Below are 26,587 nucleotides of genomic sequence, written 5' to 3' on the forward strand. Positions count from 1 at the left end.
TGGGAGGAAAGAATCAACACCCTCAGTCCTGTTACAAAGAAGTCAAAGCAAAACAAACAAACAAAAGAACCACTGGATATCAAGAAAACAAATGACCCAATTTACAAGTGGGTTGCAGATCTAAACCAAACCATCAAAAGAGGAAACTCAGAGGGCTGAGAAGCACTTAGAGGAATGTTCATTATCCTTAGTCATCAGGGAAATACATCAAAACTACTTTTGAGATTTTCTCTTATACCTGTCAGAAGGGCTAAGATCAATAAAACGAATGCCAACTCATGCTGGTGAGGATGCTGAATAAGGGGTACACTCATTCATTGTTAGTGGGGCTGCAAACTTATACAGCCACTACAGCAGTTCCTCAGAAAGATGGGAATCAAATTACTTCAAGATCCAGCTATACCACTCTTGGGCGTATACTTAAAGGATACTTCACCCTGTCATAGCAGAGACACTTGCTCAATCATGTTTGTCACGGCACTATTATAATAGGCAGAAACTGAAACAACCTAGATGTCCCTCAACAAATGACCAGATAAAGAAAATACGGTACACATGCACAGGGAAATAGTTGGACTTTAAATAATATCAAGTGAGGTAACCCAGACGCAGAAAGACAAATGTAGTGAATATTAGCTGTTAAGTCAACAATAAGCAAGCTAATCCACAGAACCACAGAGAATGTGCAAATAAGCGGGTCTCGTTGTCTATACCTATTCCTTGTGCCATTTCTTGGATTCTTTCCCTTCTGTTTGTTTGTTTTGTCCATGTTCTGATGTGTTAGGTTTGGTTTTTAATCTTATTACATTATGATATTGTATCTCTTAGACGCCTGGTTGTTTTCTAATGAGAGAGAGAAAGGGTGGATCCTCATGGAAGGGAAGGTTGGAGCGGAGCGGGGGGAGCTGGAGGAGTAGACGCTGCAATCAGGATATAGTTTACTTTAAAAAAAAATCAATTTTCAGTAAAACAAAAAACCCCAGGTAGTCCTCTAACCTCCCAGTATATGCTGTGACATGCAGGGGGATGAGGGTGCATACACACTAAATAAATAAACAAATGACAAAAAGTCCAGATTAAAAAAATAAAATAAAAAATGAAATGCCTGAGAAAGAAATGAGCAACCTACATGCACTGCTTACTTAAGCAAGATATGAGAAGAGAGAGTAAATCTCTTTCAATATAATTCAAGCCAAGGGACAGCTAGGCCAGTAAATTATTTGCAGCACAGGCATGAAGACCTGAGTTCAAGCCCTTGAGCCCCTGTTAAAAAATATGAGCATATGAGCATGGGGAGGTAGAAAAAGGTAAAACCTAGACTCATGGGCCAGTCATAGTCAAGTAAGTGAATTCACAAACCAAGAAGGACACACACACCAGTACTCACATGCATACACACACACACACACACACACACACACACACACACACACACACACACACAAAGACAAAACAAATTTGCCAAACGATGATGGGACTAGCAGTAAGGATATGTATGAGAAACGTTCAAATCAATGACACAGAAGGACACATTGGGGACGTGAAGAAGGCTCCTCAGTTGAGTGGAATGATGGGAAAGTTAATTATCAAAGAAATGCTAAGCCTCTAGCTCTCTCTTGGTCAGAAATCAAAACTGACCCCTCCTAATCAGCAGACAGGTCCCAGGGACACCACTGATTGGAAAGTGTAGAGACCCTGGCGTGGAGACAGGTCTCAAGCCAGCAGAGTCCAGTCTTTTCCTGACGCTCTCTAAGACTGGTGACCATCATCCCTCCATCTGTAGGTCCTGTAAAGATATAGAGTGTCCACAGAAGAGGCCTAACTCTTGCCTGCTGCACTGAGGAGACACGGAGTGCTCCCAGGGGTCTGGTGAGTCATAGTCTAGAAGTAGCCACTAAGGGAGACTGGCCCTGAAACTATCTTATTCCAGGAAAAAAAAATGAAATTCTGATAATTTTTACTAAAGCAGTACTTGTCTCCCCCAGAACAGTGACATCGTGAGAAACAAAAATTTACCTCAATTGTGTAAAATTGCATAAAATCTATATGAGTACCCATTTATAACAGAATGGTTTTTGCAAATGAAATAAAATGGCCCCTTTAAAAACAAGAACAAAATTGGTGGCAATAGTCAACAACATTTAAAAAATAAGGAAGTTCTTACTCTGTATCCTGGCAATATATCAGAGAAGATAAATTTTTCCTTTACATTGTTTCGTGGGACAACAAGAACTTGCATTCCAACTGGGCCGGGAGAAGTTCCGGACTCTGGGCATGCACATTCTAATACAATTCTAAACGACCTGTCGTTTGCCAGCTTCCGGGAGGATATATGTACAGTAACTGTCTCTGTCAATATGCACTTTTAGGAAAGAAAGAATTCAGAACAACCCAAGTCGCATCCACATCTAATCTAGCTTTCGTTAGCGTGACTTGGATCTAATCTTGAAGTCCAACATTTCTGAATTCCATTTGTGATTAAACCCCGGGGCCCGATGGTCTGTCTCACTCCACAGGACACCAGGGGAAGCAGCGGAGGAACGTGAGCAGAGTCGCAAAGGAAACAACGGTAGGATTCATATTAGGAATCACTAGACACGCGGCGTCACCAGAACGACAAGGAAGCAAGGTGATTAACCAGGCCAAGGGTGGAGCCAATGTAATCGACCAGATGTGTGTTTTGAAGAGCTATCTCACAAACAGGACCAAGGACTTCTACAGAAGCTTTTCAAAACATTAAATGTAGCATTAGAATGAAAAACAATGTTCTCACACGTCAGGTATAAAGGCTGAAAGACCTTGAACAGCCAGACAGGGGACTGTATGTCGAGTAAGTACTGTATCACGGAAACCACCAGCTTTGGAGCTGAGCCCAATTCGGACCACATGACTACCCAGCACTCTTGGTTCTGTGATGCTCGGCAGTGCGCTGCCCTTTGCTGGCTGAGTCTCTGCTTAAGATGAGCGCAAGAGAAAAAAAAAAAGAAAGAAAGAAAGGAAGGAAGGAAGGAAGGAAGGAAGGAAGGAAGGAAGGAAGAAAGAAAGAAAGAAAGAAAGAGCTAATAGATTGTTCTAAGGACCAAATAACTAGCACAAAGGAAGAACTCAGGACTTAGCAGCATAGTGGTGCCCACCCATAATTCCAGAACTCTGGAGACAGAGTCAACTTCAAATTCCAGGCCAGTCTGATCTCCACAGTGAGTTCCGGGTTACTCATAATCTAATCTTGTTGTTGTTAATGATGCAAGAAACTACGCTCTTAGGATGATACTATGCTTGATGTCAGCAGCTGTAACACTAAAAGAATGGACACAGGACATTTACTCATGTGACAGGCAAAGATGATGTGTTTTCTTTCCAGTTCCATCCTGAAGATAAGTGATTCTCAGGGCTCAAGCAATGGTTCACTGTATAAGAGCACTAGCTTCTGCTGCAGAGTTGTATTCTGGGCACCCACGTGGCTGCTCACAACTCTCTGCAACTCCAGTCCCAGGCATGCCCTCTTCTGGCCTCCCCAGGTATTGCACACTTGGTACACAGACACCCAACCTCAACATTTAAACATACGTATGTGTGCATTATGTATGCATGTGTACATGTATATGTTCTCCTTCCTGTTGTTTCAATGGCATTTGTTTCAGCAAATAGAATCATCTATGGTATGATCTCTCTTTTTTTCATCTTCTAGACTATCCACTGCCAACATCACTCCTCAGGGACCCAATTTTTATGCAGAATCAGCCAAAGAAGGCCTCCACTTTAACCTACAGTAACACTCAATTCCAGTAAAAAAAACTCAGAGAGGAAAACTGGCTAAAAAAAAACTCTGTGTTAACTCAAAATGACCTCAGAAAACACTGAATCTTTCAGAGAATAGTTCTGTGTGCATGGGACGGGGGACAGTTAAGATCCACATTTCTCTTCCAGACTCAGGTAATCTTAATACCACTTTATATAGCCAACATCCAACCAGCTCCCCTGTGTGAGCATGTGTGTATTGAAGGTGAAGGGTTGAAGTTAATTATTTATGTATTCAAAGCTTTTGAGCATACACTATGTGTGGCATTGTTGCAAGTTCTAAGGAAAAGCTATGAAAATCTGAGATGATTATTGTTACTCAGCGTTAGGGAAAAGTTCAAGCTAAATGCGGAGGCTCGCACCTCTAACTTCAGCTACTCTTAAAGATGACACCAGACAATGACAAGTTCAAACCCTGAGACCTGCCTGGGCTACAGTGGGAGTTCAAGACCAGCCTGAACTTCTAAGATTGAGACCCCGACTCAAAACAAACAAAACAAACAAACAAAAAACAAAAAACTTTTTCAGGACTAGGGACGTAAGTCAGTGGTACAGCACTCCCACAGAACGTGCTAGGTCTGCATTTGACAGTTTAATCCCCAGCACTGGGGAGAAGAAAGGAGAGGGGACAGGAGAGGAGGGTAGGGGAAGGAGAGGGCGGAATAGGAAACTAAACAACAATTTTCTGGACAATATTAGCCACCCTCTCCAAATCTAGGTAGCCTTATAATGAATCATTGGTTATGTAATAATTATGGATTTATTGTTTGTCTTCTGAGATGGAGTCTTATTGTATACCCCTGACTGGCCTGGAAGTCACTGCATAGAACCAACCTGTGAGTTGTGACCCCTTTAGGGAGGTCAAACGACCCTGTCACAGGGGTCGCCTATGACCTTTAGAAAACACAGATACTTACATTATGATCCACAACAGTAGAAAAATTATAGTTATAAAATAGCAATGAAAATAATTTTATGATTGGGGAATCACCACAACATGAGGAATTGTATTAAAGGGTTGCAGCATTAGGATGGTTGAGAGCCACTGGTATAGACCAAGCTGTTCTCAACTTCACAGAGATCTGCCTGCCTCTGCCTTCATAATACTGGGTAGGATTCAAGGTGCGTACACCACCATCTCAGCTTACAGATAAGAAGTATGAAGTTAGATTAGGCTTTCAAAAGAATTTGAGTTATGTCACTTACTAGTCAAGGATTCTTGCTCAAGTACTTCATTTTATTGTTTTTGTTTTTGTTTTTAAAATCTTGGTATTTTAATCTGCCAAAGGAAATAGCTATCACCTCCTGCCTTGTGGGGCCATTATAAAAGCCGAATTAGATGCAGTGTATTAGCACGTGGTCTGGTACAGGGTAAATGTTCAACAAACAAGGTATTACTAAAGATTAACACCTGGTTAGCAAGCTCACTGCTCTCAGGATTTGAAACCCGCTTCTCTGCCATGCTTTGTGCCATGTTTGTGGACGGAAGTTCTGAGGCTGGCTCAGACCTTCTGATGCTCAGATGAGCGCTTCCATGAAGAGGAGACCTCAAGAAGTCCCAGCAGGTACTGCGGAACTTCTCTTCCAACAAGCTCTTATGAAAACACGACTCCCGCCTCAGAAACCATTTGAAAACTGCAGACTGAATCCATTCTCTTTTCTAAAGATTTATTTGTTTTGTATATATTGAGGTTTGGCATGCATATATGTCTGTGTGAGGATGGCACATCCCTGAAACTGGATGTGAGCAATTTGGGTGCTAGGAATCAAAGCTGGGTCCTTTGGAAGAGCAGCCAGTGATGTGAACCACTGAACGTTTTAGAAAGAAACCAAAGGACCGAAGCGACACACATGTCCCTCTGTGTGGTGATTTTAAAGATAGTTTTAAATTTCTAATTATAGGTATGTGAGTATGTGTGGAGAGGTGCCGGGGAGGCCAGAAGAAGGTGTCAAATCTCCTGAAACAAGTTAAGGACAGTTGCAAGCAGTCATATGTGGGTGCTAGGAACCAACCTCAGGACCTCTATAAGAGCAGTAAGTGCTCTTTAACAAGGTGCCATCTCTCCTGTCTCTCCTGTAGTAATGCTGGAGCCCTTAGCATCTCTTGATCAGGAGGTGTCTGAGTTAAAATAGAGGAACTGCCTGCCTGGTAGAAGAGAGTTTCAACGGTGCCAGGCTTGTGAAAATGGCAGATATGCTGTAAGGTGTCCACTAAAGTCAGCTCCTGTAGAATGATTTCTTGATTTTTTTTTTTAACCTCAATTCCCAGCATCTCCCAGGAGCGAGGATGAAAAGGACTCTTTAGCACATAATGAAAAGAAAGATGGTGTCCTCTTAAAATTCCATGTTTCTTTTGTCATTTTATTTTGTATTGAGATGGGGTCTTCTACGCAGTTTAGGCTGGTCTAAGATGTCTCCAATTTCCTCCCTGGGCCTCCTGATTAGGGAGATTTCAAGTGCACATTGGGTAGGGATACCCGGTGCCTGTCCCTTTCAGTGGTGCCTAACCAATTGGATTAGCAACATCTTTCGGAAACTGCAGCCCTGCCAGGTCATTTTTCCGCTATCATTAGAACTGTATACATCATTGTTTTCAGGATGGGTGGCACTCCCAGTGCACTGTTTTCGGGTTTCTATTGGCACTTTGATAGTCTCAGTTCCGAGTGGCAGGCCAAGCAACACCAAACTCCGGTTCTAGGAAACTTGGGCAATTATAAATTTGTTAGTCATATCTCTTCCTGAAATTGCCATTTCCTTTCCCTTGGAATGAGCACATCCTCTCTTCCTGCGAGCTAAAGGGAAAAGGTGCTTTTGAACTATCCAGGATTTAACAATTCTCCCTCTTTACTTCCCTTCCCCTCTCTCTCTCTCCCCTTTTAGAGTTCTGACTTTCAAACGTGCACCCTCAACGGGAGGGAGGTGATAACTTGAGGTGTCTGGCTTGGAGTCACTTCCCTGCTCCCACCATCTCTACCTCTAAAAGCAAGCGGAAGTGACTGAGAAATCCCGGGGGGGGGGGTCGAGTGCCCCCCCCCCGCCCCCTGGAACCAACAGCTTCTCAGTCTTTCCCTTCTCCCTTTCCCTCAAATCTTGGGCAGAGTCAGGGGCTCCCAAACTGCACAATAAACTTTTTAACTTTTTGTGAGCGGTGACCTACAGAAGCCCGTAGACGCTCTAGCCATGGGATAGAGTCCTGAGACGACCCGGGTTTAAACTGTTGCAAAACTTTCGGAGAACTGCGGATTTGAAACACAACCTGGAACCATAGGAGTCTAAAATCCTGATTTGGAGCAATTAAATGGAGAGTGGAGCTCAGGTGACAAATCTGGTTCCTCGTGATCAAGTATGAGATTGGGACTCCGGCGCAGCGCTACTTTCTCTTGTAAGAAATCCCAAGTGGGGTAGTGAAAAGAGAAGGGGACAGAATGAAGGAGGCAGGCAGAAATGGGGAAACGGAGAAGGCAGAGAAGGAAGAGACCATCGGAGAGGAGGGACCGGCCCAGAGAGATGCTCACCAAGACCTGGAGAGAGAGAGGGAGATTCCAAACCGGAGAGACCGAGATAGGAGAGGAGGAGAGTCGAAGTGAATGGCAGAGCGCCACCGAGGGAAGGGAACTTTCTCTGCTCTCCATTCCTAGCAGGCGGACTCAGAAAACCCCACCTCGGGGAGGTGACGCGAATGGCCACCGATTGCTCGGGCTCTAAGGGCCTCTGGCCTCCGCCTCCGGCAGCTGGAGGGGCCTAAAGCGCCGTGTCCTGGCACCAGCGGCCGAGGAGGGGACAGTAGGCGGGCCGCCTGCCTCGTTTTCTCCTCCCCTCTCCTCCTCCTGGAGGCGTGCACCCAGGGTATTTGAGCGCCCGCGGGGGCCCCCGCCCCCTGGCCCCCCATTCAAGAAGCGGCTCGGCTAACTCGGCCAGCACAGGGCGCCCGGCGCGCCTCGGAGCGCACGTTCCGCGCCTTCTCCTGCCCGCTGGCTGGACATTATGCGGCCGAGCAGTCGAGCCCCAGTCCTCCGCCTCCTTCTTCTTCTTCTGCGGCCAGAGCGGCTCAGCTCACGGCAGGCGGCAGCGTTGCTCAGCCGAGCGCACACGGGACCCTCTCTGCAAGACCTCAGCGACTCCTAAAGTCAAAAAGTTGGCGGCAGGGTGTTGGGGTTCCGCGCGCTCTCTACTGCTGCTGCCTTGCGTCGCCGCCAGCCACCAAAGCCGGCAGGAGGGAGGGGGGGTGAGAGAAGTGGGGGGGGAGGGGTGAAGAGCACCATGCAGTTAGTATCCTGGGCCACACTGCTAACGCTCCTGGTGCCGGACCTGGTTGAGATGAGGAGTCCTGACGCCGCGGCCACCGTGCGCAAGGACAGGCTGCACCCGAGGCAAGGTAACGTGGCTCTGGACCCTGAAGGTCCCCCCTCCCACACACACACACTCCGTCTCCACCTCCTCAACACACGCTCTGGGGCGGGCACCCCACAACAGAGGCCGCTCTCCTTTTCCTAGAAAGAATCACCTCGCGTTTTGGGCCTCTCCCTTTTCTGGGTCATCCTTAGCCAACCGGAGGGAGGGAGGCACCGCAAGAATTTTAGGGCCACCCCCAGCCCTTTTTTGCCTGATTTTTACTCTTCCTCCTTATTCCCTGTTCCAAATCAATGCTACTTAGTTGCTGGGATCATTGGAGAGCGCACATTTGATTTTATTTAGGAATTTATCAGAACCTGTAATTATCTTATGTTTCTAGATTTATTCATTGTCTGACTTCTCATGTTGTATTCTGGGCGCCTCGCATAGTTGTGGGCTGTCACTATTACAGTAGGAGTTCGACAAATATTTGTCCAGGGATGGAAGGTGAAAGAATTGACAAAGTTAGGACAAAGCCCCCCATCTTCTTTTTAAATTAAAGCTTTCCCAAAAATGAATGATTAGCTCATTTGTCTCTGCTTCTCCCTGCAGTGAAATTATTAGAGACTCTGAGCGAATATGAGATCGCGTCTCCCATCCGAGTGAATACCCTCGGGGAACCCTTTCCCACGAACGTGCACTTCAAAAGAAGGCGACGAAGCATTAACTCTGCCTCTGACCCCTGGCCTGCCTTCGCCTCCTCCTCGTCTTCCTCTACCTCTTCCCAGGCACATTATCGCCTCTCGGTCTTCGGCCAGCAGTTCCTATTTAATCTCACCGCCCATACCGGATTTATCGCTCCACTGTTCACTGTCACCCTCCTTGGAGAACCAGGGGTGAACCAGACCAAGCTGTATTCCGAAGAAGAAATGGAACTTAGGCACTGTTTCTACAAAGGCCATGTCAATACTAAATCCGAGCACACTGCGGTCATCAGTCTGTGCTCCGGAATGGTAAGTGGGCGCGTGCCCCTTTCCTACTCCCCGCCTCCTCGTCTGCTTCTTTAAGACTTAATTGTACCCTAGTCTGAACCTACGGAGTTTATGCTCTGGGGTTAAATATCAACACTGGCTTTGGTCCCAGGATTGGGGGGTCTACCGGCGGGGTGCTTGCGCTTACACTCGAGAAGAAAGTACGGATCTATCCCCCAGACGGTCGTGGATCTTATGAAGCTGTCTCGGAGATGCATTGCGCTTGCTGCGCGTAGCTCAACTCTGCAGAGTAGCTTGCACGTCGACTTACAAACTCAGAGAAAGTTGCTGGGGTTGTGCTTTCTTGTAGCAAACTTGGCCGCTCTGGAGCGGAGCAGCTGAGCATAGGGCGGACCTAACTCCTCATTGGCGCTTCCCGAGTCAGGGATGTAAACTGACAATCCCGGGACACCCCTTCTGGAGTGCTGGGATATCTCTCTTTATGGACAGGAGTACATAACGTAGTGTCCCCGCATTCTTTCTTCTCGGAGCCTTTTATCACGTGCAAGGAATTTTGAAACTGAACCAGACTGACAGGGAAGCCAATTCTATCCCGGGAAAGGAAGGGTGGGCCAAGTACTCTGAGAGCCCGGAGTGAGGGCGGAGCCTGTCTCTAAGGCGGTCTTTGAGGGTGGAAGGGCGGCGGCGGGGGGGGGGGGTGCGGGGGGAGTAGCACTGCAGTCCGACTCTGCACCCTGCTGGCGTGGTGGCTGGAGGCGCTAGAGTAGTGGGAGAGAGCCTGGAGAGGTAGCCTTAAGAAGAGTCCCATTCTTCTAGAACCCGTGGCAGTTCCAAATAGACAGGAATAGGAACGTACAGCGCACGTTTCTCTACGAAGATTGAGTGTGACCGATACCACCCTGCGCTGCCTAGTGGGCACTTAGTGGGAGATAAAAGTTGATATCTCCATCCCCTGCTTCCCGACCCCCTCAATTTACCCTCCATTGGAATTAACAAGGCATCCGCCCCCAATTCCTACGACAATTGAGAGTCTCTTAACAATTCTGGACCCAAATAGGGCGATCCTTCACTTTCCCAGGCGACGTGCGTTCCTTCCACGCGCGTATGACGCAGAAACTTTCCCGCGGCTCGCTCTCCTAGCTCACAGCACTGCGCATTACGCACAATTGCTATTAAAAGTCCGCGCCTCTGGTGCATTTACTCTCTTCCCTTAGCACACCCACCCACCTCCTCCTCTTTCTAAGTGGGGGCTTGGGTACTCACTTGAAAGCTAGGCTGCCACATTTGCTGGCTGGTTCTTGCGTCTTAAATTCCCGGTCTGGAGGTTACATCCTTCTAAACCTTCCGAGAGCAGAATCCTGGCGAGAGCTCCGCACTCCAGAAAACTGGGTGGAGGGGACGTCTAACCTTCTGGGTTATGGGGAAGGGGATGAGCCCCTTTACCCACCAGCTAAGTACTGGGAATCCTGGCGCCCAGAGTGCCTGGTTGAGATTGATTGGGGATAGGCGGAGACCGCTGTTTGTCACGGGGAGGGGATGCTGCGTTGAGTCATCATGGCCCCAAACCTGAGACTGGACGCTAGAATGTCTCCGATTTTTGAGAGGTTATCGCCTAGAAAGGCTGAAAAGCCTTGAGGCGAATCCCAGAGAAACAGAGCACCCCTGACTTAAAGCTAGGGACCCCAATTTCAAGTTCTTTGATAGGGCTGCTGTGTACTTCGTTGGTAAACAGTCTTTACTCCTCCTCTTTCCCCGCCTACACACCGGTGGAATCCGAGTGGCCCCAGCAGTTGTATAAATATTTTTCTGCGTAGGACCTTAATTTCCATTGGTGGTTTTTCATGGTAACACAGTGCACGTGGTCTTCTTGAGAACTGAGAATCCGGGCTTCTGGACTGACCTAACCCTATTCTAATGGCGTATAATTTGCAACGGACCTTTTTGGGGGGTAGGGCGACATATCTTTTCAAAATATGTGAACTAGGTTTTTGTATCTTTGGCCACTAATCTAACTCTGAGCTTCCTGTCTTCGTTGTCTCCTGGAATTTTTATTTCCTCCCACAACTCATCTTTATCATTTCTGTAGCTGTCTCTACATAATGGTGCTCCTGACGCCTGAAGGGCTTCCAGGAAATCTGCCCTCATTGGAGTGATCTAAAACCATAACCTGCCACACACACACACACACACACACACACACACTCACTCCCCACACCTGCCAGTTCTCAGTGTCTCTGATTCCCAGATCATACATTGCTCTCCTCTGCTGAGCAAATGTCTGTACCTCAGTCCATGCTTCCCTTTCTCTCCTCAGGACCACTGTCTGAGAAATACCTCCATCTACCTGTTTCTCTCCATCTTTTGTTTCTGTTTGTTTGTTTGTTTGTTTGTTTGTTTTCTCAATCCCTGCCATACATCAAGAGCAGGTCAATAAGTGGGCTGTGAGATCTCATTGCTGTGGTTGTTCACGTAACCCATACAGCTCCTCATATTCTAGTAAACAGTATCAAATTCCACAGCTGGTGTTTAAGATTCTGACTTCTCAGCCATAGCCTAATGTCCGATTTCATCTTAGTTTCTTCTTCTGAAATTCCCTGTTTCAAGTAGTCAGCTTTATGCTTTCTCTAAACTCTCTTAATTTCCTATGTTCAGTACATATATTGCCCATCGTGTGTGTGTGTGCATTGCTGATAATTGAACTTTGGGTCTTGTATCTGCCAGGAAGAGAGCTACATTCCTGCGTCAACATTCTTTTTCCTTTTAAAACGTTTCATGTCTACTTCCCTACAAGACTCCATAGTCTTCCATGTGGTGTCATTCCTCTGCTCCAAAATCATAGACACTGTCTTTCTTCAGCTGTGCCCAGCGTTCTCCGTGCCTGCGTTCTCCTCTTCTGTCCCAGGCATTTGCACCCACACCTATCTGTTCCTCTCGCATGCTGTAGTGTAGACTGTACATAACGTGTTTGTGTACATGGTTATGGCCATAATGGTCACCTCAGTCAACATAAGATAGGTTGGGTCCGGGTGGTTATTTCTGAAACAACAAAATTACTTCTGTCTCCACATTGTTACCGTTTGTTGAGCTTTCACTGCAGGCTCTGTGATACAAGGCCCGGCCCTTAAAGCTGCCCATTTTTCTGGTAAGAGTGCCTGGGCCTTCCGAGCAACCGTCTTGCCCCAGGCCTCATGCTGATAGGTGACCAGGTTGTAATTTCACCTCAGCCTTTATTCTCCATACTTTTCACCATAGGCCAGAGGCCCCGTTCACATTCCTCAGGAGGACTTTTATTTTTTGCAGACACTGATGTAAAATCAGGATTCTGAGTTCAAGAATCGCCATTACCGCTAGCCTGCTCTGTACTACTTAAGGGCCACTTAGGACAAGTCCCTTCCTTTCTGTGCCTCTCAGATTTCTTTCACTAGTCCCGGCTCCCATAGGCTTTCTGTTTCCTGTACTTAGGAAACCCAGTTACATACTACCTGCAGATGGATGTGCTTTGGCTAGCACGAATGTGTTGACCTGCTGTTTCTCTGGGATCCATCGGTTTGTCACAGACTGTGCTAAAAGTGACTGAGTCTATGTGCTTGAGTCAGAGGAGCTTCTTTAAAAAGTCGGGTTCTAGACGTCATGCCTAGAAATTCTGAATCTGTAAATACAGAGTGGCACCCCCAAATCTCATCAGGAAAATGAATTCTCCCAGGCTTTCTTGATCCTCTTCAGTTTGGGAAAGCAATGCCTTAGCCTGGCGTCTTGCATGCCTTTTCTTGCATACGAACCATGGGAGCACCTTAAAATTCTCATTCTTGAACTGATCCCAGAGATTCGAGTGCAACACAGCAAATGTGAGGCGGAGGATCTGGAGGATGCGGGTACAGGTGTCCACACCTCTTCAGGGGCTCTCTTTTCTTCGGTGCCCAGGAAACAAGAGAAGGCTTCTGGTTATTTTCAGTGTGGGAAGAGGGAAGAGTTTGGTGTCTCCTCTGAGACGCTGCCCGTTGGGCACATTCAGCGTTCATAGGGCATTGAATGCTTCAAGATGGAGGCATCATGGATCATTTGCAAAACTTGGAGCTATGTGAGGAGGGGAGCAGGAAAATGGCCTTTTACAAGGTGCCCATCGTGCTCGGCAAGAGCAAATTGGTCTAATGCTAATGAGCTACTCCCAAACCCACTGACCACTGCAAAGCCTTAGAAGGCTCGCACACTGGGCTACATGTGTGGCTGGTATGATCCCCTTTAACCTTCACAGGTGAAGTTGAAGAAGGAACTTTATCTCCAGCTGACAAAATGTGAACGCTCAGACCAATGAGAAAGCTGCTCAAGTGGGGTAGGCGTGGTGCTGGGTGTGCATGTGGCAGAACGTGACAATACGGCCTTTTGGGATTTCACTCTGCCTTGGCAAAGGGAACAGGAGGAGACTGTGTGTCAGGGTGACAGGCAAGACCACCCTGAAGGCACTGTGGCCATCCTGTACCTGGTGAACGTGAAAGGAGGAAGTTTTGGCTAACCAGCTTGTCCCTCCGTTATGCTTTGGTGTTTGTGAATTTCCAGGCAACCTGAGCATTTAACCCTCTCATTGAGCCTCCTGGAGGAAGAATAAGAGATTCGGGACTTAGGTACCAAGGAAAAGCTAGACTTGGAAAACAGGCATAGCATGCTGCAATCAAGTCAAGAATTAGCTTTCAGTGTGGTAGAGAGTGAAGAAAGACACAGCTGCCCCAGGCTGCCTTGGTCCTCTCAGGGAGGGGCCGGACAAACTACTCCAGCTCCTACCTGGGATTGGCTCCTTTGTGCTTTGTGTTTTTGCCCCTCCCATTGACTGAGTTTGTTGAATCAACCTCTCATCTCTCCACAGATGGGTACGTTCCGATCCCACGATGGAGATTATTTTATTGAACCACTGCTGTCTGTGGACGAGCAAGAGGATGAAGAGGAACAGAACAAACCCCACATTATCTACAGGCGCAGTGCTCCTCAGAGGGAGTCCTCAACAGGAAGGCGTGCCTGTGACACCTCAGGTATTTGCTTCTCGATTAAATACAGACGCTGTGTTGACATGGGTTCACGGCCACACTGCAAGAACGCAGCCGCTTTTTTGCAGAACACCGCCGTATACAATAGGGTTTATTCAATCCTCTGGTAAGGTAGGTATAGCCCCTTGTATAGATGGAAACTACAGAGAGATTTAGTGACTTTTCCAAGGCTACATGGCTAAGACTGTAGAGTCAGGATTTGAAATCAGAAAGCAATGACTCCAGTCCATCTGTGGGCGAAGACGCCTCTTCTGTTGAAGTTGTTGGTACTTCAGACAAAGCTGGGGTCTGAACCTGTTACTGCAGTGAGCAGTCGTTTGCGCGCTTTCTTGATGTCTTCTTTTCATTTGGTTTCGCTTTTGATTTGTGTCACATTTGTAACATATGTATGCTGCACAGTGTTTTGGATTTTATTTTGTTCTGCTTTGCTTATCCTATAATGGAATTCACAAAGCCTGTTGTGTGTTTATTGATCTGGCTAATGCTTCGGAAACCCAGAAATGGATCTGTGAGCTTCCTTTTAGGTTTCAGTCCCATCCATACACGGTAGGCCCGCTGCTGGGTTTCACTGCATTCAGGGCAGATTGTCACTGGTGTTTGGCTGATATATGGTCCGTCCCTAGAGATGCATTTTCCTGGGCACCTGAGGAAATTGATGCTGTCTGTGGCCTTCAGTCTGCAGTGTTGCAGCATCCCTTACCGACCTCTAGGCCTGGCTGTTGTTCACCTGTTGAGCTTACCACTGAGTAGCATCCTTAAGGTTGTTCTTATGTGCTAAGATGATTGTTAAAATGTTTTTAAAATTTCATTGATTTCTTGCCTATAGAACTCTTTCTTCATACCTGTATCAACAAAGTAAGTAGTTATTCAGAGTTTTCTGGTATCTTTTACAAGACTAAAGCAGAAGTTTCTTTAAATGCTCCCCTGAGGAGTTGTCAGCATCATCTTCTATCTGTATCAGGATTTCTCACCGTGATGGTGTCTCGTGTCTTCATCTCTGCTAGAGGTATTATTTCTAAAGGGAATAAAGATAAAGGTAACTACTTATAATCTGAATAGCCAACAGCAAGAAGATAGAATTATAGGTCTTTCGGCTCATCGCTTCATTCTTGTGTTCTCCCCTTGAGAGCAAGGTGGGCTATAACTGGAGTCACTGTTACCTGGTCTCTCTGAAGGAATGAAGAAGCCATATGTGGAGGATCGCAAGTTCAAGACTAGCTTGGGCTACTTTGTGACTTCCGGGTCAGCCTGGTCTATATATTGAGACTTTGTCCGCAAAGGAAAAAAAGAAAAGTCCAAAAGTTGGCATTGGGTAGTTGTCCTCAGAAACAATAGTCCCAGGAATTGGAGTAGTGGCAAGCCTGCCAGCTGCCAGCTAGCTTCATAATTAGGACATTTGTCCTAGTTTTATTTTTTTAACTATCCTAAGTCTGTTTTTTTTTATTTCTCAAATATGCAATCGCAAGTATATATTTTAAACATGGGATACACTGGATAGAAGGGAAATACACGATCCCGCCCTTCTGTCTAGTTAATGTGTTAAAAAGACCCCGGGGACATGGTACTTGTGTTTAATGCACTGAGCACTAACCTATATATTCTGATGTTCTTCTCCCTAAAGTGGCTACAGAATAGCTTTTTGAAATGCAGTTAGAGACATCCTGACTTTTTCTAGATAGTCACCAAAAGCTCAGGCCCTTCCCTCTTCCCCTTCATCTCTACTTCAGACTTAGCAAGGCAAGACTCCCTCTCTTTGCCTCTTATCTGGTAAGGAAACATACTCACACAGATAAAGTGACCTGCTCGAGGCCTCACTGACAGTCCAAAGGAAAGCCTTACAAGTGTTTTCCTCTTCTATCACCCATTTTAATGTAGACAGAGACTGCTCATTCGTTCCCGGCAACCCAGACCCGAATAATCACACAGAAACTATATTAATTACAATACTGCTTGGCCCATTGGGTCAGGCTTCTTATTAACTAGCTTTTAAATCTTAAATTAACCCGTGACTATTAATCCATGTATCAGCATGAGGCTATGGCTTACTGGTTAAGATCTGGTGTCTGTCTTCATTGGCAGCTGCATGGCATCTCCCTGACTCCACCTACTGTCTCTCTATATCTCCTCAGCCTGGTCATAGGCCTTGTCATAGGCCTTGTCATAGGCCAAAGCAGCTTCTTTATTATCCAACGGTAATAAAACGTGTTCACAGCATACAGAAGGGAACCCACATCATCTTAATTCTGTAGGAATGCATGTGGGGAAGGGAAATAGGGTAGAGAGAGTCAACACTATCATTCAAGAAAATATTCAAGGTTTTTTTTTTTCAAATGAATTATACAACACAAGTTAAAGACTTTTGATTTTTCTGGACTAGAGGATACATTTTCAGATCTTGTTAAAAATAAAGAAAAAGCACAAAGAAAAAAGTTTAAATATATGAAATTGAGGTTGATCAATGGGAGGTGATTCATCTTTCCAGAAAAGCTCCCTTGGGCTCTAGTCATTGTTGATATTGAAGTCTGAGGGTACAGCCTCAGACCAAGTGTTTGATTATTTGTTTGTTTGTTTTCTGATATTTACTTGCCAGTGACCAATCTGTGGAGCACACTCCCTTCACCCTCCGTGATGAGTCAGGAGTCTGGCAGTTTTAGATCGTTTGTTTTGAGACAAGGGCATCTACATAGCCTGGACTAACTTGGACTCACTTATATAGACCTGGCTGGCCTTGAACTCACTGAGATCCACCTATCTCTGTCCACAGAGCACTGGGATTTAGGGTGTGTGTCACCACCCCCAGGAAGCCCGGCAGTTTTGATTGGCTCTGCCAAAGGTAACTGGTGGACCCTGCCTCTCTGGTTTTCTGTTCCAGTTGCTCCTGTGTCTCTTTGAATTCAGATGCAGGAGCCTCATAACAGGAAAAGGTTTTGGAATGTGGCACAATTCACTAGCACCCTTACAGGCACTGACCTGCAGATACAGGTAGCCTTTGCCGGGGAGTAAACGTAGCATGCAGTGGGAGAGAGGAAAAGAGATGTCTAATAATGCCTGTCCATTCAGCTACAGTGATTTCTCTTAATTGTGAACAGTGATTGGTCACCTCCCTTCTGGAATTCTCACACAGGAATGCAGATTCTCTTAAAACATAGAAGCCAACCAACCCATGTCTCTCAGGCAAATGGAGTGGAGTCCTAGCCACAGTTTTAATAAGTGTCCAAGCAATTGGGACATTCAGGTAAATTGAGTGTCACTGCTGAAGCTGAATTTAAGGCATTAGTCACTCTCTGGCACATGTGACTTGTACCTTAAGGACTTCACTTTCTTGTGGTAATTCTTGCCGGTCTTTTCTAGAAGGGCGGTACAATATATGGACTGGAAGAATCTTCAGTAGTTATGTTTAGTAACACTCTAGTTGTAGATGGAGGAGGAAACTGGAGAGCAGGGCATAGAGTTAGTCGCTTGTCATCAGGAATACACCACGTATTCGACACCTGTCGGAACTTTTCCTTGTCCAAGTCTGAGAGTGGCCTCTGGAGCCCCACACAGAGTACATGTCACATTTTGGTTACTGGGTTGTGGGATTCCCAGTGGGGCAGGCTACTCCGGCTGTGGCACTGCTGCATACAGATGGGGTGTGAGCCTTGTTCATTTCTGATTCTTGATGTAGGTCTCATTTTCAGAAAGAGTCTGAGATAATGTATTCAAACACTGCATGGAGGAGTCTAATGTGCTGGAAACCATGGGCTTACAAAGGAAAAAGTGGCTTTGTATGCAATTTTTTCCCCACTGAGCCATCAAGTACTTATTGAGCCACTTGTCTATGTCATGATGAGAAAACTAGAAACCATCCCAATTCTATTGCATGTGACCTGAGTCACATTATAGACTATCAAGTAAAAATAACGTGACCTTGCCAAGGTGTGTTCAGAACTGAGCATGAAATTACGGAGGTCCCGGATTTAGCAGATAGTCAGCATTCACAGGCTGGAAGATGAAAAGGAAAAGCAAAGAAAGGTCATGAAAATGGGGAAGATAGCATCGTGGTGGGAGAAGGGAAACTGGATACACCAAACCCAGATGTAATCACTTGGAGCTTTGTAGTAAACACATTGTAAATCGATTATGAGCTTTGCCCAAAGCCATTGTGCCCACCATGGTGGGGCGGAGAACACTTCCTGTCTGCTTATTTTCTCTTCCCTAGTGTAGAATTCTGTTGATGGAAAGCTTCTCTTGGCCCAGCATCTGCCCTTTCTGGCTCAACTTTGTTTGGAGGTCAGTTAGATGTACATTGACTGCTTGGATGTCTCTTTCGTTCTGCTTTCAAGTCGTTAGGATTCAAAATGGAGAGTAGTGGGGTGCTGTCTTCCTGTGGTGTGCCTGTGTGAGGGCAGGAGCAGATTTCCCGGGATCTCTGTCCACTTGCCCTTCATCCCAGGGCCCCCAGAGGGGGGCAGACTGGGAGCCTCAGGAAGGACATTGCCATTGTCTGTCCTTTCCACTGTCTGCTTCCAGATAAAAGCACAGGTCTTATGCGCACCCCCGCCCCCATGTGTGTGTGTGTGTGTGTGTGTGTGTGTGTGTGTGTGTTTGAGGTGTGTGCATGTCTGTGCAAATGCATGTGAAGGCTAGAAGTTAACCTCAAGTTATAAAGAACTTAGGCAATCTTTGATTTTTAAGTTGACTTGTTTGTTTGTTTGTTTGTTTTATTCTTTCGGTATTACTCTGTAGTGTTTTCCACAAGATTTACCAAGTATGTCCAACCTACAGTCCACTGGCCACGTGAGCCTGAGGGTGCATTGCTCAAAATAAAGAGTTTACCTAAAATGTTATGAGCACGTGTGTGTGTGTGTGTGTGTGTGTGTGTGTGTGTGTGTGTATAGTTAAACTGCATGGTTCTTAAGCATGAACTTGGTAGATAGCAACATTGTGTCACACTTTCAAAGAATTGGACCCACCTCATTGTAATCCCTTAGGACTAGAGGTTGGCCAGCAGCTTTTAAGTGGGCTTGTCACAATGAGACAGATGAAAGTCCCACTTTGTGTTTACGTCTCTGTGATATACACAGCTGGTCAGAGTTGAGCCTGTCTCTCAGCTCAGGTCAGCTGTCTCTCGAACTGACCACTGGGTACTAGTGAGTTTGTATTCTACGCACTTGGTTGGACCTTCAAGAGTGCAGGCTTAAAGGCTGGCCAGTCAAGACAGTTCAGGTCGTGCATTTGACTCTCGTGGGAATGATGGATCGCTCTGTCATGTACTTCATATTAGCCTATCAATATGTTCCTCACGTCATGAGGAGGGCATATTATCCCTATTTAACAATTGAGCAAAAGCACAGCTCAGAGAAGTTCTACAGCTCCAATTGTTCTATGTTCAGTCAAGCCAGACTTGCCTGAAAACACAAATAGAAGCTGCTTTCTAGAAAATTCTACCCCTAGCCCCCACTTTGGTGAGGAAAGTTGTTCCTGTATAGCCTCCCCTTTCCTTGAGCCTCTGCTCCCCCTCCCTCAGCCTCTCAGGACTAAGATTATAGGCGGTGTCGTCATACCCAGCTAACAAATCCTTTCTGACTTAAATGTGCAGAGCTTCTTCTTTGGTTTGGATTAACATCCAGTTTTCAAGCGAGTTTCCTATGCCTTATGTTGGCCATGCATCCTATATGGTTCCAAGCCTTTACACGGATTCTATGAGGTTTCTTTTGCCTTTCATTTTTATTGCTCTGTATTTATTATACATAGTAGGTATTGTTATGACAGTGATTTTCATGCCCCCCTTGCCGTCTGTTGTCCCCCACTCTCCTGCTGCTCCCTTTCCCTTTCCCAACTAGTCCCTCTTCTACTTCCGTGCCCCCTAACTCTGTTTTGTAATGAACCAGCTTGTTTTAGTAGGATTGCTTACAAAGAGTGAATGAAGGGTGGTTTGCAGGAGACTGTGCGCCTTATCAGTGGGTCTACCACTGAAGTAACCTACAAACCATTAATGGAGTACAAACCCCCAGGCAGGGGTAGGGCCTTGTGAGCTACTCCTGTCAATTATGTGTTTTAAGTTTTCAAACAACTTCTGTTTGTTAGTGAAAAAACTGAAACACAGGAGCTGATAAAGAAGAGCTAGCCAAGGTCACAACACTCCTAAGCCTAGCATTTTTCCTACGCCTGAGGTCTGGTCTAGTTAGAAGACTGCTCCTTTGTGGAGCCAACCATATTCATAGGAATTACGGTTCTTGGACAGATTGTAGACTTGCCTGCCTGGAGTCTGGTTTGATATAGGGAAATCTTTGCTCCAACTTCTCACCAGGACTCTAATGACACCCAGCAGCTTTGTGACTCCAGCACACCCCAGTTGGAGTGTCTTGCTTGTTACAGATTAACTTCTGGGATCTCAGTAACAATTTAGCATCAATCCACTGATTAGATTAGCAGCCCTGTGAACTGGGCCCCAAAGCAGTGAAGGGCAGCCCTCAGGATCCCCCCAGGGGGGCTTTCTATGAACAACCCAGAGGGGCTAGCCAGTGTCTGGCGTAATAGTGGTCCGTGGTGTGCTAATCGGTGTCTTGGGCTGAAATCAACCAGACTCTCCTTAGTACACTTTTCTGGAGCCCTCTTTCCTCTCCATTTCTCATCCTGTGAAATAAGAACAGGCAACTTCTAATGCACGGGCACCCTCGGATCATTGTGAAGATCACAGGTAAGTCACTGGACAGTAGTACAATGAGGGACTTTGGATGTAGGAATGAATGATCACTTTGGATGTAGGAATGAATGATTTCTTCTTTTATTTATTCTCACAGTATCATTAGTTACCCCAGACTGGTCTTCAATTTGACCTTTTACTCTTAGACCCCAAAGTCTAAGAATGTAGGTATGTCCCCACCACATCTGGCTCCTTTTTTTTTCTTAAAAAAAAATTCACTTTATTATGAACTTATTTGTGTACCTAAATAAAGGTGACAGCAGAGTGACCACCATGAACACACCATCTACATTGAATAAAGATCAAGAATTTTCACATTTACTTCCTGTTTGCTTGAATTTACTTTCTGTTTCCTTTTTGCTGGGGTGTTTTAAGGCACACTCAAGATACCCGACTTTCCACCTCTAAATATCCCAATATGGAAAACGAAGGCTATTTCTCTACGTAACTGAAATACATTTACTGTGGTGAGCACCCACACCTGAACAGCACCTACATTAAAGCGGTTCCTAGTGGTCTCCCAGTTCCTTTCTGTTTGGTTAGATTGTGATCTCAACACAGTCTGCACATTGTGAGCGGTTGCCGCATCTTCAATAGCCTTCGGGGTGTCGCTGTTGACGACGTTACAACTCTCGCGTAGGTCTAGATTTCTTCTACCTGGCCAATTTTTTCCCTACCCACTTATTCTAGTCTGTGTCTCATCCTGATCGCTTTGCTGCTATACTAATTTGTACAGCACAAATGGAGGTAGCCCTCAACCACAGAGCAGGTACCACCCAGAGCCTCTGATGGCCTCTCCAAAATGGAGGGGTTTGGTGAAATACAAAAGGCAGCGTGGTTGGGCGTTTTGTTGTTGCTTGTCTGTGTGCAGCACACATGTATGTAAGTATGTGTGTTCACAAGTATGTGGACTCACATTTGTCAGGTATGGATGTACGTATGTGCTCTTGGGTTTAGAAGCTAGAAGTCTGTTCAGGTGTCTTCCTCAATCGCTCTCCACTTCATCTATGGAGGGAAGATTGCTTGCTTGACATGGAGCTCATTAACTATATCTAATCTAGCTAACAAGCTTGCCCTGGGGATCTTGCCTCCCACATGATGGGTTTACTCCCATTCCACGTCTCCATGGGTGTTAGGAGTCTGAACTGTGTTCTCACATCTGCATGGTGAGACCTTAATCTACTGAGCCGTCTCGCTAGAATTGGGCTGTTTCTGTGCTTTATTACGCTGTCCCTTGCCGGCGTTTTCTAACCAACGGAAACCTTCTCAATCCTCAGTATTTCTTCTCGCTGTCTCCTTTCCCATTCAGGATACTTCCTTACCTGTGATTTCCCAGAGGAGTTAGTTTGAGGGTGGAAATGTAAAGTCGCCAATAGATTTGGACCTGAGGACATGGCTTTTCTCACCGATGTGCAAAGGACTCTCCTGTCCCCTTCTTAGAGCGCTTGAGTTTCTGAACCCAGAAAGAGCCAGGGGGTTGTGTACTTCCCTCATGGCTGCTGGTCTCAGGTATTTCCTGTGTCTTGCCCAGCAGGATCTTTGGAGTTCCTGCCATACTTCAGAAATTGCTTTCTGTCGCTAATAAGGGAGCAGGTAATGCAGCTGCTTGCTAATGTTGTCATACTCCTGGAGGCCACCTGAAATGGGAATGGATGCCCATCTTCTACAGGCGGACCTGAGAATTAGCAGAGGGCTGTCTGCTGACAGGGACAGAGCTCTTGGGAGTTAACATGAGAATCCTTCCTCCAGCCTTTACCAGAATGGGTTATTTTCAAATCAGACATTGTAGAGTCTCTTGGGTCTCTTTATAATAGGGAATAAGATCATTGGCCTAAGGAAAGGCTATTTATCATAACACGGAGATTTAAAATTCACAGCTTTGTCTCCACTGAGTTTTTTTTTATGAAAATTAGACTGTTATGGAGTTGATATTGTAGTCATTCCTTGGTGAATCATTTGTGGATGAATTTTTTTCATGTGTCTTTTTTATGTTTGGACCAGATGTCTGCATGAGTATGCTATGAAAATGCAAATCCTTAATAAACAGGAAGTACTGCAGAGAGGGCGAGGTAGGAAAGTCTGAGTCTTGTGTGTACTGGGACTGGTAAATTTTACCCAGAGAGCAGACTGAGATTAAGGCTGTGTTGGGGTGAATCTTCCTTTTTTTTTTTTGTTGACTACCTGCTCTTGTGTGGTATTAGAACAGAGCATTTGAAATTGCAGTTTGTGTCTGAAAAGGGTTCAAGCTGATTTTGATACGGCCTTAGAATTTTTCTGCTCTGAATGTTGAAGAACTTTTTCTTTCCCTCTAGTTTCCTAGTGTCCATATTTCCATTTTATATTAGGGCACAACTTACGTGCTCTAAGATTCATCTTCTTAGCCCATGGTTCTGTGAATCTGGGCAGACATTATCGTGTCATAATATTAGTGTCACTTTTCCAAAATATTATATAAACAGGGTCAGCAGGCTCATTGCATCGGAGATCCATCTACACTGCTGCCTTTACCAGTCAGTCAGCCTTTATCCTATAGAGTACTATTCCATTGTACGGATATAATGTTCATCCATTATATAGTTGATGAACACTGGTTTTCTTTTATATTGCAAATAAACCCATTCCAAATCTTTGAGTTCTTTTCTACACATAGTAATTCCTGTTGAGTGACCTAAGGACCCCGAAGATCCCTCCACCTCAGTACTGCCAAACTAACCAATTTCAAATGGTGTCAAAGTCCATACTATTTATAATGCTGTCTCTGAGACCGACAATAGCCAAGAAAGAACCTTGGGTTTTACCCACTTGAAGCTAAGGACTTCATTTGTTTGTCCCTGTCCACTCTTATCTAACATAATGAGCTTCTGTTCGACTCCTTTTCTCTGTGCTGAGAGGATCAAAGCCCTGAGCTAGGATGAATGGCAGCTTAGGCCCACAACACAGGCCTCAGTTATTTTTTCTGGGATATGGCTCAAGGGAAAGCTGCTTGTGGATGGTGCCCAGAAAGGGGATGTTTCAAAGCAGGAGCAAAACGAAGTTTGGATCTAAGTGTGAGGACAATTAAGAATGAACTTGTGGGGTTGTTCAAGAAGCTGCCTTAAACCTGCAGAAGAGAAAGTTCTCGTCCTTTAGTTCCTTTAAGAGATTAGATTGTCCCTGCAGGAGCTGAACGGATACAAAACACAGCTTAAGAGTAACACAAGAGGTGCCGGGTGTTGGGAAGATGGCTTGGTTAGTGAGTGCTTGCCCACAATAAATGCTTCAGTGAGCTCAGATGCCCAGTACTCACACCAAAACACCAGACTCAGTAGCCTGTGTCTGTAACCCCTGGGGCATCAGAAGTGGAGACAAATTAGTGAGCTCCAGGTTAAGTGAGAAAATGAGACAGAGAAGAAACTGGATGTTGACCTCTGGCCTCAACGCATATAAAAATATATGTACATGATAGCTTCACACACACACACACACACACACACACGAATAGTAAAAAAAAAAAAAAAAGAAAAGAAAAGCAGAACTTTTTAGAACCAGGCCAGAATACTGGGAAAGGTAGCCAGCCTATAATTATAGAGGTCTGATTGACATCAAACTACAGAAACCTACCGACTCCTCCCTTCCCTGCCCAGGGGAGCAGGCACCCTGGGGTGGGAAGAAGTTACTGTTACAAGCCCTGATAGACAGAGGCATCCACAGCCCCAGGAGGCTCCCATATCATTCTCCTTCAGAAGGAATGCTCTCTGGGACTTGGTCCCAGTCTTTAAAGAGCTCCAGTCCCACGGGCTCTTTAATCTCAGCTCTGGAAGGAAACCTTGTTCCTGCCATGTGCAAGGCCACCCACGGGCTGCACTGAAGTGTTAAAACAGCAGGCAAGCTCAGGAGCCACCTGGCTCTTGCAGCCTTAATACAGTTACTCTGGGAAGCCACCACAGCTATCACCTCTTGTCATGTACAGACCCTGTTTCAATACCCAGTGTATCTTAAGCAGCTTAAGCCTGCCTGCCACCCCAGAACAGAGTAGCTGGTAGGTGTTCACATTTTGTAGGTAAGGAGAAAATGGTGTGGGTGCAAGGTCACACAGGACGAATGTGGAGAAGCCGGCATTTGAATGTAAGTCCCTTTGACTGCTGACCTGCATGCACATCTGAACTCCCGAATCCCACTGCCTCCTGCATTTACTTTGTAAACTACCTAGAAGGCTCCATCCTCTGTGGTCTCCAACAGGTCTTGGACATGGCTAAGGCTGCAGGTTGAACTGGTAATACTCTGGATAAGGTATATTAAGTAGACTCTATTATTAAGATCAATTTCTTTTAAAAATATTTGTGTGTATGTATGTGCATGCATACATGTGTGTGCATATGTATGCATATGTGTGCGTGGGTGTATGGGTGTGCGTGGGCACATGTACACAAACTGGGTACCGAGTGTTCAAATACCTGAGCCTATGGAGAATGGTGGACATGGCTCACTTAAACCAGCGCAGGTCTCTTTTGGCCCCTTCCCTGTTTCATGCCACATGCCATATACCCACACTCACTCCTGTCTCTCTCTTTTTCTCTCCCCACTTTCTCTCCCTTTCTCTCTCTCTCTGTTCCCCACCATCACCATGTGTGTGTAATTCTGGGTGTTATCCCCGCCTGAAATATGACCAACAAAGCTTTCTTCCCATTCTGTTGACTGTCTCTTCACTCTGCGCTCTCCTTGTGCAGAAACTTTTTAATTTCATGTGGTTGCATTTGTCAGCTCTTGGGGTTAGTTCCCGGGCTCTTAGAACCCTTTGCAGGAATTTCTTACCTGTGCCTGTACTGTCAAGTAACTTTTCTATGTTTTTCAGATAGATGTTCTGGATATACCTTTTCAAGTTACGTCACGCATCCTTTGGTTTTCTGTCTATGACCTGGAGTTAATAGTTAATAGACCGCCAAAAGCGGTCTCCATGAGGAACAATGAAGTTCGTCTCTGTAAAAGTGCCTAGGATAGGAACTCACACAGAGAAAACCCACACAGAGCAGCCAGTAGCATCCTCGCCCAGAGCTGTCATTGCTGCGCCAGGACAGTCTACTCTCTTTGTGAAGAGAGTTCTCGTGTGCACTCTTCTGTCTTGCTGTGTTTTCCAGGGGTGCTCAGTTCCCACCTTTCTCTTAAATGGGGAAAGTTCCCATCATCTCACAGACACACACACACACACACACACACACACACACACACACACAAAGTAATTAAATAGATGTACGCTGTTTTCTTTCATGAAAGATGTCTCAGAGCTTTCAAAATGCTGCTATATGTGAAGAAAGTTCTAGATGTGGTTTCTGTCTGACGTGCTTAATTAACCTAATTGATTTGTTTCTGGAAATACCTGATAAGACTAATATCCATAAACTACCCTCACAAAATATCATTCATCAAGATTCAAGCAGTCAAAAATAAGTCTTTTCACTCCAAATCTCTGTGTCCCTGCCTTTGCACCCGGCAGTGGGTGCACACTTGGCAGTGGGTGGCACAACACTTTTGTTCTTGTTGCTATTATTTTTTTCAAAACATGACTTACAGTTTGTTACAAGAACTGGTCTTGGAAACATGATCCTGAGAGTATCTCAGGATCCATTATTGTTTTTGAAGTTAGCACGCAGAGGACCCTTAAGGAATGATTAAACCATGTGGTCTCCACTCACACCGAGTGGCGCTTTATGCAAGTGTAGTAACCCCTGTCCATCACTGAACTCTTTTCCCCCTGCATTCCAGAA

General features: G+C 45.6%; 1 protein-coding gene and 1 long non-coding RNA gene across 5 annotated transcripts in view; one reads left to right on the forward strand and one right to left on the reverse strand.

The window, feature by feature from the left end:
- Window positions 1-10,876, reverse strand: part of LOC148122663 (uncharacterized) — a 294,155-nt gene extending 283,279 nt beyond the window's left edge. Inside the window, exon 1 of the long non-coding RNA XR_015737479.1 lies at window positions 10,386-10,876. This is a non-coding gene — a long non-coding RNA (uncharacterized LOC148122663). The remainder of the gene's footprint in view (window positions 1-10,385) is intronic.
- Window positions 8,029-26,587, forward strand: part of Adamts9 (ADAM metallopeptidase with thrombospondin type 1 motif 9) — a 166,882-nt gene continuing 148,323 nt past the window's right edge. For all 4 annotated transcript variants that reach the window (XM_087904481.1, XM_087904483.1, XM_087904482.1 and 1 more), the window contains exons 1-3: window positions 8,029-8,173; window positions 8,743-9,143; window positions 13,981-14,143. In XM_087904481.1, the coding sequence (XP_087760607.1) occupies window positions 8,059-8,173; window positions 8,743-9,143; window positions 13,981-14,143 (679 nt within the window). In that variant the 5' untranslated portion in view covers window positions 8,029-8,058. The remainder of the gene's footprint in view (window positions 8,174-8,742; window positions 9,144-13,980; window positions 14,144-26,587) is intronic.

This window comes from Myodes glareolus, chromosome 3 (genome assembly GCF_982192425.1).
Source record: "Myodes glareolus chromosome 3, mMyoGla1.1, whole genome shotgun sequence".
In the NCBI taxonomy this organism is placed as follows: Eukaryota; Metazoa; Chordata; class Mammalia; order Rodentia; family Cricetidae; genus Myodes; species Myodes glareolus.